Below are 13,992 nucleotides of genomic sequence, written 5' to 3' on the forward strand. Positions count from 1 at the left end.
ATCTTCTGCCTGAGATACACGTACTTCGTCTTCATCATCATCGCTCTCTTCATAGTTTTCATCATCGTTGATGCCTTTTCATGGAAATATTGTCCGTATACGGCACTGAACTCCTCATCAACACTCATGTTTCATTTCATGCGAAATGCGAAGACGATAATCAACAGAAACAGTAAACGTCACTTCTTCAGTGTTACTTTTTTAAATGTTCCACACTAGCAACTTACACGATGAACTATAATAATATTCCGACCAACAACAACACTTACTGGACCAACAACAACACTTACTGGACGTCCGGCGCGGAGAACAATTAACGAGATAATGAGAAACTGACGAAACGAGTTGCTTACTTTTAACAGCTTTTTCACAGAAAACTAGTTTTCCCACGTAAGCTCCATTTTCGTAGACCAGGTCACATATGAAAAAAAAACTTATTTAGTATAGGAATCTTTAAAACCAATATTTTTCAATCGGAAGACTATGGTCCTGACTGCCAATAATAATACCCATAATAATGGTTTATTTAACCATTTTGTTATACTAGCCATTTTTATGGGTCCCCCATTGCATTTTCAGGGGTTTTTGGCGGACCTAAAAAATATAGTTACTATGAAAATATTAAATAAACAATTGGGTATTATTATCGGGAGTCTTTTGAAAAATATTGCTTTTCAAGAATTCTATACCATTTCAACGAAAAGTAGTTTTTTCCCCATATAAAATACATGGAAAAGTTTGAGCCATTTAAGCGACCTCTAAATATTTTTTGATTCCAATATAAAAAATAGGGGTATATTCTTTTGGGTATAGAATAGTTCGAGAGGTGAGAGCTTTAAAATGCCGACTTTACTCTTTCGCATGCATTTTTGGACCACCCCTATGTACACTCATAGACATGTTGGGCTTTGAATATTGCGTGAATTAAGAGTTGGTTAGAAAAATAAGAGTCCCACCTCCCAAGGATTAGTAAGGGCCCAAGAATGATAGAATACAAGATTGTGCCAATTGAGCTGAGAGCAACTGGGTGTCACGTCACATTATTTTGAGATTGAGAGTGTAAAGAATAATTTTGAAGAAGAAGAGGAAGAAGCGAACAAGTGGTGCGAAATAATGATGTAAAACTAGGTTGAATTGTACCTACTCCTCATCCTCTTAAATTTGAACGTGTATTCGGTACAAGCACATTATTTTAGGTACATTCGGAACGTAATAAAATATTGTTTCATGTAAGTAGAAAAGTTGTTATGGTACAAAGGAAGATGTAGTCCACCAACTACCAAAAATGTATGCACATAAAAATACATGTTTACTTTTTAGGTACGTATATCTACTTTTAGGTACAGTCAAATCGAGAAAGAGGGGACTAGCTGTCCGCGGAAGGTGCCACCTTTGTTTCGCTGCATCGTCTAAAGAAAAGCCGCTGTTCCAGAGTGTGAAAGGGACAACTATGAGGCGTTGAAGAGCGTCGTGGGAAGGCTTAATAGTAGTGATCACAGGCAGCAGATTTACCAAATGTAACTGGAGAACCGCTATCAAAAAGCTAACTAAACTAGGACAAAGATAAAAATAAATACAAGCACAAACACTTTGCAGAAATTCGCTGCCGATAATGAAAGATTGGCTCATTTGGCTATTGAAGATGCATCTGGAAAGCATTCGAAAGATTCATAAACGGAATGCGTGACATGCATACCAAGCGAGCCGACGTTTGCTGAAACTGTCGCGTATGCCCAGACACAGGTAACGGCCGCGCTTCAAACTAGACTAAGCACCGGACGTGATATATGAGATACAGAAAACACCCAAGCCGATCGCAGGGAAAAATAGTCTTGGTGTAAACACGAAAAAGGATGAGGAAAAAAAATGTTCTATTTAGTTGTGCGAAAATAGGCCATTTTGGACGCGATCGCAATACAGGTTCCAACAGGCACAAAAATTCAGCAGTACGCAAACGCAAAACTGAAGAAGATGAACCAGAATATGCCTCTGTGCTCCTTTGTAATTGCCGCTCATTTTACTGCCATTGTCACACCCTTGCCACGACAGTCAGCCAGTGGAATGTTGGCCTTTTGTAGAGTGCTATGGATCAGCTCGGCAATAACTTGACATGCACAGCATTCGAAAAATTCATTTTGTATTTCAGAAGACAACTAATGAACTTGAAGACGTTTCTAATTTGTTTGAAAGTCCTTCTTCGAAATGTTCATGCAAGGGAGGGTCATTTTTACCGATCAATTCTAAAAAACCAAGAAAGTTTTCAAATAAATTTGGGCATATTTACGGTCAAATAAAGATGTCAGATAAGCTGAGTATATTTTATTGGTATGTAGAATTGTTGCTTCAGCATGAAATGAGTGTTTGTTATTAAAATGATAATGTTCATAAGTTTATAGTGGCAGGCATTGTGGCCAAAGCAGAAAGATTTAGGAAATCATCTAACTAGACTTCAATGATAAAGCGTAACAGTATTATTTGCCTAAAGCGGTGAAACTGGCCTTAAATATGACTTTTCATTTATTAAATTTGATGGAATATTAAGAAAGATATGGAGCTGTTACAACAAATTACCTTCAAAAATTCCCTGCAATTCCAGGATTAGTCTCAATCGGGTACATTTTTATATGTAAGAAAATGCGCAGTACCGTCCACAAAAACAATTCTCAAAATTTCACGGTGTTTTGTAGGCACTTGAAATTGCACTTTATTACACTAAAATTACATGGGCTACAAAACAGCATACCCGAAAGTTTTCGGCCCGCAGTGCAGAATCTGCTATATTTTTGGAAAAAAAATAATGAATATTATTCAAACAAAAGGAAAACTGTACATACTGAAAATCAAAGCGGAGTGCCATTCAAATGACTGGGACTGAACATATATAAGTACAAGTATATTTGTCACAAGCTATCAGATTTTGTCGTTCGGGTAGGCAAACCACTTGCACAGTAAGTGAAATTGAGAGAGCAAAGTGATAGCTGATTTTGAGGGAAAGTTTCAAATTCTAGCGGCCAGCAAGAAAATGTACAAAAAAAAAGATTTTACGTCTTAATAATAATAGTACATAATAATAAAAACAGCTTATAAAAGTCAACAGTCTGCAACTTATGAAAATAATGAAGTTTATGTTGATAATTTTTAGTTATAAAGTAACTTATTAAAACACCAAATACTCAGTTTCTTAAAAACTTTCTAACTAAAACTTGCTAATTTTGCGTTCGCGAACTGTTATTTTGATATTTTCTAATTCAAAAGAGAATTTTTTTAAGTTGCTGCTGGATATATTTTAGTGTTGGGAGGAATCGGGTATTTTTTACAATATAGTTATTTGGTAGCGATACCTTTCAGGATCGGTTATTTCGAGAGTACTGGGTACTTTCTTTAAATATACACATGGTGGTAACATTTCAATATTTAGTGTAGAGATTATTATTATATATTATTATTTATTTAAATTCGAATTGGTTTACATTTCACCTTAAAATTTATAACTGAACCCGCGAAGCTGTACTGCTCGCCTGCGGGTGTGTGAGTATACTTAATTTAGATAAAGTACATACATGAATACAAAGCTATAACACAAAAATTAAATACTTATGTATATATAGATATATAATATACTACTGTCAATACATACAATATTTTTTTTTTTTATAGGATAACAAGAGCCATGACTATACGAACACTAAATCAAAGGATAATTACAGAGAAACTTTGGTATCTCATAAGCTGGCAGTAATTTATTCAAATTAATTATTGTACTGGGTACGAGTATTGTATTTGAAAATGATTGAAACTTGAAATTGAGTACATACAATCATTTCTGAATACCGGTAAATGTAAATAGAACTCAGTACTTTTAAGTATCTATTCGACACTTAATACTTAGTACTTTGAATCTATCCTGAGTACATGCATCAAGATCATAATTGTAACAGAGTACTTTTGAGTTCTCCGTAGTTTCGAGTTCTTTTGTGAGTACTGAGTACTATGGAGTACTCAGTATGGATATTTTTAAAAATCGGGTACTATCGATCCTTCTGAGAATCGAGTTCTGAGTACTTTTGGTATCGATAACTCCCAGCACTAATATATTTCATTGAAGATCTATTCCAACAGACTAATTGATGAAGACGATATGTTAAATGTATTTTAACTTTTTCTTCAATTTGTCTTGTTGATAAACCAAATCATTAATTTTTCATGACAGTTTCCAATTTCAATTTATATCTTATTTCGCGCGATATTACTATTATTATTATTATTATGAGCCTTGAGCACTGCGACCTCTAGGGTGGTCTATTGTGCGTGGCCCTTTACCCTATATATGAAGGCTTTTAATATAAGCTAGCACTTCGGTGGGCTTTTTGTTCCATATTTCGAATGGATTAAGTGTTGTACCACCTAGGTGAGCGAGTCTGCGTCTAGCGAGAGCAACACATTCACAAAGGATGTGTTCTGGCGTTTCTTCGTCCATCTCACAGAAGTTCGCGCGATAAGTTTCAACCAGAAACCATTTATTGGCGCTACACGTAAGCCGTTTTTCTCCAACTCGATTGGTAATGCAGTCCTTTTGGCAGCGGTGATGCGAAAATCGCGCACTAAATAATAGAGTATTGCCTTTGCTTCCAGCGTAGCGAAGCGTGAAGCTAAATACGAAGTATTAAAAAAAAAACATAGCTTCAACCAATCATCGAATTTCAGTACTTACCGATACAATTACGTGGTCCCTCTCCAAAAGGCAGAAAAGTAAATGGTTTGATTTGGTCCTTGTTCTCGGCACTAAAGCGTTCAGGATCAAAATTATCTGGATTTGGATAGTACTGCGGATCGCGATGAATACCTGACACTGGCACCAAAATAACCTCGCCTTTCTTTATTTCCGTACGTTCGCCGTTGGCTTCGTATAGAAAATCTTTTGTACAAATTCGATTTAGCGTTATAATGGGTGGCCATTTTCGCAAAGTTTCATTTACAACCATTTCCAAATATTTCATCCCTTGTAAATCTTCATATGTCAATCTTTTACCTTCCCTTCGTTTATTAATTTCTTCAACCTCTTCAAACAGTTTTTCTTGTACAATCGGATTCCCCATTAATTCATATGCTGCAAAACAAATCAGTGTCGCCATAGTTTCAAAACCGCCGAAAAAGAAAAGGAAGCACTGCGCCACCATTTCCGTGTCGGTCCATTCACGATTATGTGCCTTTGGCGAGTCGGTAGGAAAGAGACCGCGGGCCTCCATTAGCAAGTTAATTATATCAGGCCGACGAATATTTCGTTCTTTGCGATATTTAAAAGCATCAAGAACTAGTTGACAGAAGTACTTAGTTGAGTTTTTGTCAACGAACTCAATTCGAAGAAGCTGCAATTTCGTTAAGATATAGAAATGTTACTGCAAAGACCTTAATTACATACATATGTAGGTACATATGAGTTCATATGAACATATGTGCATATATCAATATATTATCTACTTATGTTTGAATATAAATCAACAATTAAAACAAGTAATTATTTTTAGCAAAAAAAAACCGATTTCAACTCTCATATAAAATATATATGTGTATATATATATATCTCATTATCCACTGATCGGATCTTAACCAGATTAGTACCACCTCTGAGACACTACCTTTCCGATACAAAAAGAATTATCGAAATCGGTTGATGTGGTCCAAAGTTATGCGGTAACATACATAAAAAAAAAAATATTCCGTCGAACTGACAACCTCCTCCTTTTTTGGAAGTCGGTTAATTAAAAATGGCTTTAGCTGTTAAGATGCACACCAAAATTGGCAGTATTAGAGGGATAGAGCTTAATAATTTTTTTGAATTTTCCGCGGAGTAACTTTATGATGATGAATTCACAAAAAATTTATTAGGTAAATGAAAATTTAAGAAAACGTAGTACATCGCAAAGACTTAGGAATATATTTAGCATGAATTTACATAAACACAAATTTCATCCAGCGAAAGCGAAAACTCGGATATAGAATCTGGAGACATTAAAGAATTAGAATTTAAAGCTCTATTGAAGGCCTATCCTAAAGAAAAACCAGGTCATCTCGGTGAAAATCCTCTCGATTGGTGGAAAACTCAACTAAAATACAAAAAATTTACAGATCTGGCCCGCAAATATTTGAGCGCTTCAACCGCCAGCGTTCCAAGAGAGCTATTGTTCAATGCAAACGGCCTTATTTACGAGCCTCTAAGAAATCGCCTCAGGAAATAAAAGGCAAAAAATACTTTTTTTAACCTTTGACTACTAGATTAAAAACTTTATAGGTTAAAGGTGTTCTTACACGATATGTATTTGCATGGGTACATGCCACTTTTTACATATGGAAATGCACGCAGATGCACGTACATACGAAATAGAAATGTTTCTATTTTCATCTGACACACAGATAGAATCATCTGAGTTTAGTTTATTTCGTTTTCAAAGAACGTATTTTTAAATAAGGGCGATTCCACCGTCACGGGTTGGACATTTGTACAGAAAACATGTTCTTTCTTGTTTAAATTTAAGTAAAAAGTACAGAACAATTCTACATTTTGATAAAGTTACACCTAATTGACTATTATAAGAGTTATTACAAAATAGGAAAAAAAATGCCAGCTTACTTTTATATGCGAAAAATCTGATTTATTTTTTCTGTCATGGGTGGGACAAAAAAAAGAACCTGCTTTTTCGAGCAGATATATTTTACGGAAACTCTACGAATTTATTTCACCTTCCCGTGGAACTTGATGTCTTATAATAAAACATAGAACCAGGAACACAAACAAAGCAAAAACTACAAAAAAATGACGGCTTCTCGGTCACGAGTGGGACAACGTTTGTCACGGGAAGGACACGTACAAATTGTTATATGAAAAGGAGCCTTTATTGTGGTCCATATATAAAGATTAGTTATTAAAAAATATAAGAAACCAAGTAGGGGTTAAATTCGCTCACGTTTTATCTTAGGATGGTGCCTTTTAAGCTTAGCACCTTCAGCCAAAAAATTTTTTAATAATTAACGCGATTTCCTAGCGTCTTGAAATTTTCACTTTCACCCACTTAAATTTATTGGACTACGAAACTGCATACCTAAAAATTCTAAACAAAAAGTTTAAAATTGTTGGGTATAATGTTAAAGTTTGTTGAATTTTTATAATTTTTGTAAAAAGTTTGAAATGTGGATTGGTTAGGTAATGGGCTAGGCATTTATAAAAAAAAACTATAAACATTAGATTAACAAAATAAAAAACCAAAACTGGTCAAAATGTAACTTAACCTAATCAGCTGACCACAAGGGTATATAGATAATGGACGAATCCGCGCATCCCCCCGTCCTTCCCTGCGTCCACCTCAACAAACAAATAAATCTTATCAGCCCGGTTAACCTACCTTTGACAACTGTCCCTCACAAGGCTGTCACGGGTGGGACATGCTTCTCTGTTGAATTATTCTTATCTAACAACGTGGAAACGAAATGCAATTGTGATAAATATTTGGAATGAATTTCTAACATTATGTAACAAACACGAAACACAACCTCAACTTCTGTAATTAAATACAACAACTTTTAACTTTTTTTGTCACGGGTGGGACAACCCAAAAGTGCGTAATAATATCTCACAATATAGATTAAGCACTCACAAAATTTAATATATAACACAACTTTATTAAAAGTAGATGAGTTCTACTATATATTTTTTTTATCAAACACTTGAATTATGAATCGCAAATCAATCGCAAAAAATTTACTTATAACTTGATTTCAAAACATAAAAAAGGTGATAAAAATGCATTTAAAGCTTTAATTTGTTTTTTTTGGTTGATTCAAGATTTTTACAAATGTCGTATTCACACGTTTGTTAGTTTTATAAAGAAAATAATTTTCGCACTGAGGTCCACTTTCCCATGGAACCTCCCATATGTAGTTAAATAAATACTGTGATTTTGACAGACATACGCAATTACATATGTATTGAAAAAGTAACAGTTAACATTCAACCTTAAGCACTCGTTCAATGTTCTAATAGTTTACAAAATTTTTAAGTAATAAAAACGATGACTTAAGTTGATTATAGCTTTTTTAATGTTATTCCTAACATTCGCATTCCGAAAATATGAAAAATATGACATTCGAAACATACCTAGCATTTATGTACACACATAAGTACATAGTATATATAAATATAAAAATGTATGAACTTTTTAAACGGTTCAAGTCATGGTGAAATTGTAATGTAATGATGTAATGAGAGCGAGTAGGAGGATGTATGTATATTGATTTTTTGTTAAAGTGTATACACATAATTAAAAAAAATCATAAGTATTGATTTTACACCATCTTATTTGAAAATTTGATTTAAAATGTTTTATAAGATAACCGATTGACAGAAAATAAATCGAAATAGCTGATTTATTACTTCGCCTGTTTATTGCACCATAGGCTCAAGTATTGAATTTAATTCTGCTTGTTAGTGGAAGAGAAGGGGTGAGAAGAAAAGGGAAAAGTACACATTCGGCTTTACCGTCAAGGCGTTTCAAGTGTCTAGCTTTGCTTTTGACGTTTTCGTCGCTTCCCTGTAAAGAACGAAAAACTTGAATTCAAAAAAAAATTGAACCATGTTCAAAAGTTTAGGGATTTTGTGTTTTGGGAATTTTGTGACACTGTACCAAAAAAAGTGTGGGGATTTCGTGTTTGATTTTGTGTTTGGGGATTTTGATTTTGGGAATAATGTATTTCTCCCATTCTACAGTCTTCCTAGGAAGATAATATATGTACTGTGAGGGAACCAATGGGCCAATGACATATTTTGCCGTTCAAAGGCGGCGTAAAACTTGTTTCCTCCAGTTGTGTTACAACTCGGCTCGGCCAAACACGTAGGAAAATAATTTAGTGCGAAATAATTTTATTTTTGTTTACTTTAAATTCAAAGTTTTTCTGCCATTGAAAGCGGACAAACTCGGGCAGTGCCAAAGTTAAGCCAAAAGTGGCCAAAAGTGATGTATTGAATTTGATTTAAATTGTTTTATTTTCGACTTATAGATAAATGAAAGTAGTTGACAAACAATTTTTAGAATAACTTGCGAAAAAGTTAAATATTTTGTCACCTTTTAAGATAAAAATTATTATTACTAATTGAAACAACAAAGCCGACAAAGCGGTTTACGCCAAACTTTAAATTCAGAAACTGACAATATAGAAAAGACCGAATATCGACAAATCGTCTCATCCTCTTAAAGGCAGGATGGGCAAAGGGAGTTATCATTTACGCCTATCACAGTGAGGTGTTTGTGCCACGTGAAGTGATCAGTCAGCAGTCCACCTTGAGGCCCGTCTGCTCAGTGAGAGCAAAAAACTAGATGGACCTTCTGAGATTGAAGGCAACATGAGTTTTCGCCACCTGCATCCCCTCTATGCTTCCCAGTCATTTGAATTTTGAGAATTTAAACTTAACTTCCTAAACAGTAACCCAAAAATTCGTTAAATTTTTTGAGATTCAATTCTTTCAGAAATTTCTTCGCACTTCAAACTGAGTACACGATTTTGAATTTTTGAAATCTAACATCCAGTTCTTAAACATCGATCTTAATAAAAAATATAAAAAAAAATATAAAAATCAGAAAAATATTAAATTAAAAATGGCAGAGTCTGGATTTTTTTTTGTGGAATTTAGTTATTTATTTTTTTATTAATTTTCGCTTTGAAAAAGATATCTAAAATATTTTGTTTGTTTCTACCTAATTAATGGAAACGATCTCAAATATGTGATTATACATATATTTACTTTTTGGTAATTTGTAACAATAAATTGCACAAAAAATTAAAAAATTGTTACTCCTTTTTATGTTTGTACTGCTTTTTTTTCTATCAAAATAGAAATGTACTCCTTTCTCCGTTTCAGAATCTGGCAACCCTCTATTGGATCCACCATTTAGAATCTTTTAATTCCGAGTTTTTCTCCGCCTTCAACGACCCCAAAAAATCCTGAGCAAAAAGTTTCAAGCTAATTCGCCCAATTTTCAAAATATCTTCCGTCATATCAGCGACCCCAAAAGCTCCGATAATATTTTGAATTTTGGCCAATTTCGATGGATTCCTGGTCCACAGTGACAATGTTAGAGTGCAGACGTGCATAGTCGGCAAGTAAAAAAATCCATATTTTGACTACGAATTGCTACCTTATTCACCATTTCCTACCGATTTAGCCTCGTACTTCTATATCCTGTTTCCAAAACTGAAGATATCGGCCAAACACTAAATTATCCAACTACTTTATATCTACATTTGGTATACATAGATCAACAGATGACAAATGCGACTCTTTGAGTTAGAAAAATTTGGATATACAGCATAATCGTTCACCCATATAAATGTATAATATATACATACATATGTAGTTGTCTACGCCTTTGCAGTTTGGTGGCCAAAAATTATACATGCATATGTACATAAAACTAACGTTTGAATAAACTCTAAAGACTACCTTTCAGTCACAAGATCAATGAGAATTTGTTCTGCTGCAGCTCTTGAGTCGCTTCTGAGCTGCCTCCAGATATGTAATTGTAACAACGAATATCTGACGGTACTCTTCATAATAGCCAGCATATGAGAGACACATATGTTGGGGACGATTGCAGTGTTATAAAGATGCGCGATTGCTGAGTCTATATTAAAAACGATCCGATTTAACAGGAAATTTTAGTAAAAATCCCAGAACAAGAATTTTCGATCCCATATACATACGTACATTGATATAAGGACCAAGGAATATAAGATAGAAAAATTGTGGGTTTTTATGGACCCGACACTAAACTTTTCATTGCCAACTGAGGGCACTAGCCCCCATAGCAATGTTGACCAGTACCAGAAGATCCGTTGAAAAACATCTGATAGCGTCCCCTTAGTGTCAGACCAAGCGGCCATCAGGGCCTTTCCAAATCAATAATCTTTAACTCATGTCAACGAGGAACAAGATTACAGACGAATTAGCCAAAGAAGCCTCTGCATCTGCTTTGGTGAGACCGAAACCATTTTGTGGTATCATTTGGTCTTCTTTGAGACTAAAAATTACTGACTGTGTTAACTCACAATCGGAGAGTAAGTCCTGGAAAGCCTTAGACAGACCTGCTACTTTGGTTATCCTTTCGATAGAGAGGACATCGATTTCTTAAACGCTTCAATCTTTCATCATTTACAAAACCATACTAACCTTTGCCAAGCCTTTGCACTGTATGATCAACAGTAATCTTAAGTTCATCCAAAATGAAAACGAAGTCGCCTTTCTTCCCAACATATAGAAGGTATTATCCTTTTCTTCAAAAGAGTTCACTTGTAAGCCGAAAGCTGTTGATGCGATGGCATCATTTGTAAAACGCGTTGCATAGTCCTTTAAGTTTAACTCAATACCATTGCAAGATTCTTTGGAATGTAGTTTGTGCAAATAGTTTGTACTGTCTTCGGCCACCTGATTAATTAACTCAAACATTTGACGTAGCCTACTGCCAGTAAATGCTGGACTTAATGTGCTGCGCATATCTTTCCACTTGTCGTTTTTCATTTGAAACAAAGACTTTGTAAGGAGTTCATGAGAATCCTCACCAAAGAAGTTATTGTGGTTCAGGAAGTGATCGAAGTCTTTTACTGTGATTTGTCGCAGAAGATCTGTATCTCGAATTAGGTACATCGGTGTTGTTTGATAAAATACGCCATAAATACTGAAATTTCGGAAAAAAGAAGAAATTAAATGAATAAACATGGCTCAATAAAATGCTTACTAAATAATGATGAGTAAAAATAGTATAAAATAAAAAAAAAGCTTTTAACACGTTGTCTGCCTCAGCATCACCGGTGATCACATCGAAAATCTACCCCAAGGTGTCAACCAAAAATATTCATGTTATGATTAGCCGAATACCTTCGTATTTATTTTGTAACACAATTGGTAGTTATGCCAAGACAGGTTCGTACTTGTTTGAGACTATAGTATCCCCGGTGACCCAAAATTTACATTTCTTGTTCATAATTCAATGAAACCTTCATTTTTCACTCAATTTGATTACTTTTTTTTAATGACATTTTATAAAATTAGCAAGAGACTAGCTGACCCGATTTTCGAACTTTTATATTAAATTTTTTAGTGCAAAGTAAAGAAATAGTAGCAATTTGGGAGAAAAAAAATTCTAGTGTTGATAATTGTTTCATAATAAAAAATAGTTTAAAACGATTGTAGAGCTCCCTAAAACCGAAAAAATCCGCAAAAAACATTTTTTTTAGTTCTTAAAAAAAAATTTTAGGTATGCAGTTTTAAAAATAGATACACAGTCACTTTTAAGAACATTGCGAGAAGCATAGAAAAAATTTCGATGAAAAAAAATGTTTTCTCGGGTTCAACACTATTCTATCTTTTAAGTTAGAACCAACAATACACACTCACAAAATTTCAATGAAATCGGTTAAGCGGTCTCGGAGATTAGCGTAAACGAACACAGTGACATGGGATTTTTATATATTAAGATATATATGTTACCAGCCAAACTCAATCTTAGGACAAACTAGTTTTGCCTAGGCTAAACTAGATAAGGGCCACAGTGTTTTTGCGCAGAACACCTTTCCGCGTAGGCGGCCTTCGGCCCCACTTCAAAAAAATAACCATCATCAGTCCAACTCCATCTACTCAGTCCACAATTTTAAGTCTGTTTCAATAGCAGTCCGGTTTACAGGATTTAGTCAGAACTTACAGGACGTCGTTCCTATTAACATAAAACCTGTAACTGGAAACACTTTTGAGAGAGAAACTGAGCAACTGTTCCTAGTCAGAAGTTACAGGATTTAAAAAGAACTTTATATTTGTAAAAAAAAATGGAAGTCAAGAATGAGATATTTGAATATGTATAGATTTTAATAATTACTTAGTGAAATTTCAGCCAAATCTGTGTTGTACAAATGACGTGTAAACAAACCGACTGACGTTTTTACAGGAAATACTGCTTTTTGCGTTCCCGTGCACTTCTGCATCTGTTTTTCTTTTACTCTCACTTGAGAGAGTAAAATTTTAGATTGACAGTTCCTCGGGTTTTAGTCCAAAGTTCAAAGGAACAGACTAATTGTTGCGTCCAACTTGTTTCCGCGTTGGACGGATATATTGGCTCTAAGTAGAATTAGTTTAGCTTAGGAAAAACTAGTTTGTCCAAAGATCGGGTTTGGCCGGTAATATATATATTATTAAAAATCAACGCGATCTCCTAGCCACGTGCAACTTGCACTTTATTATAAAAAATTGTAGCGGTATATAAAACTGTATTCCTAAAATTTTTCTGAAAACTCAAAACAAAATCATAATTTCATGTGATTTTTTTCGTTTGAGGGAGCCCTACAATTGTTTTTAGCTAGTTTTTATCATGTAACATTTATTTCTGTAACATAAGAATCGATTTTCTTCAAACTACTTTTTCTGCACTTTCCACCAAAAAAAATTTAATATAAAAATTCAGAAATCGGGTCACCTTATTTTTCCCAATTATCAGGTTTCGCAACTGCTCTCAGATCTTTGTCAAAATTCCAAGATTTCAAAAATAATGATGAAGCATTTGAAGCATCGCCTAAGCTGTATATGTCAAATTTAAAAAAATGTCTTATACTCCCTCCACCGAAGAGGTAGAGTCGATATTTTAGAGGTCTACAAGTGTATCACCGATGATACGTTGGTACCTAGGAGTAGTTTTTCGAAGTAATCACCGGTGATGCACTGGCATATGGAAGACGAAACCATTCAGCACTCTATTCATCTATTCTACTTTTTTAGACTTAAGTTTTAATTAAAAAACAGTTAACATATTTTCATAACAATTAAACATATTTTCTGTCAAATTGCGAGTTGGGATCGAAGACGGTATATTTTTTACCCGTTAGATAGTTTCCTCGACCTCAAGACCCAAATTGACTGTTCCAATTTTATTATTGTAAACTAATTAATTAATAGGTACTAAT

General features: G+C 34.3%; 1 protein-coding gene across 1 annotated transcript; it reads right to left on the minus strand.

The window, feature by feature from the left end:
- Nucleotides 1–3,790: 3,790 nt before the first annotated feature.
- LOC108375028 (probable cytochrome P450 9f2) lies at nt 3,791–11,790 on the minus strand. Its single transcript, XM_017631098.1, has 4 exons — nt 11,216–11,790; nt 4,712–5,366; nt 4,488–4,649; nt 3,791–4,235 (listed from the first exon to the last, which is right to left on the minus strand). The coding sequence occupies exons 1-4, from the start codon at nt 11,759–11,761 to the stop codon at nt 4,225–4,227; spliced, it is 1,374 nt and encodes a 457-aa protein (XP_017486587.1). The 5' UTR covers nt 11,762–11,790; the 3' UTR covers nt 3,791–4,224.
- Between the last annotated feature and the right edge of the window lie 2,202 nt (nt 11,791–13,992).

Source organism: Rhagoletis zephyria, unplaced genomic scaffold (assembly GCF_001687245.7).
Source record: "Rhagoletis zephyria isolate East Lansing unplaced genomic scaffold, Rhagoletis_zephyria_1.1 Rzeph_scaffold_08399, whole genome shotgun sequence".
Taxonomy (NCBI): Eukaryota; Metazoa; Arthropoda; class Insecta; order Diptera; family Tephritidae; genus Rhagoletis; species Rhagoletis zephyria.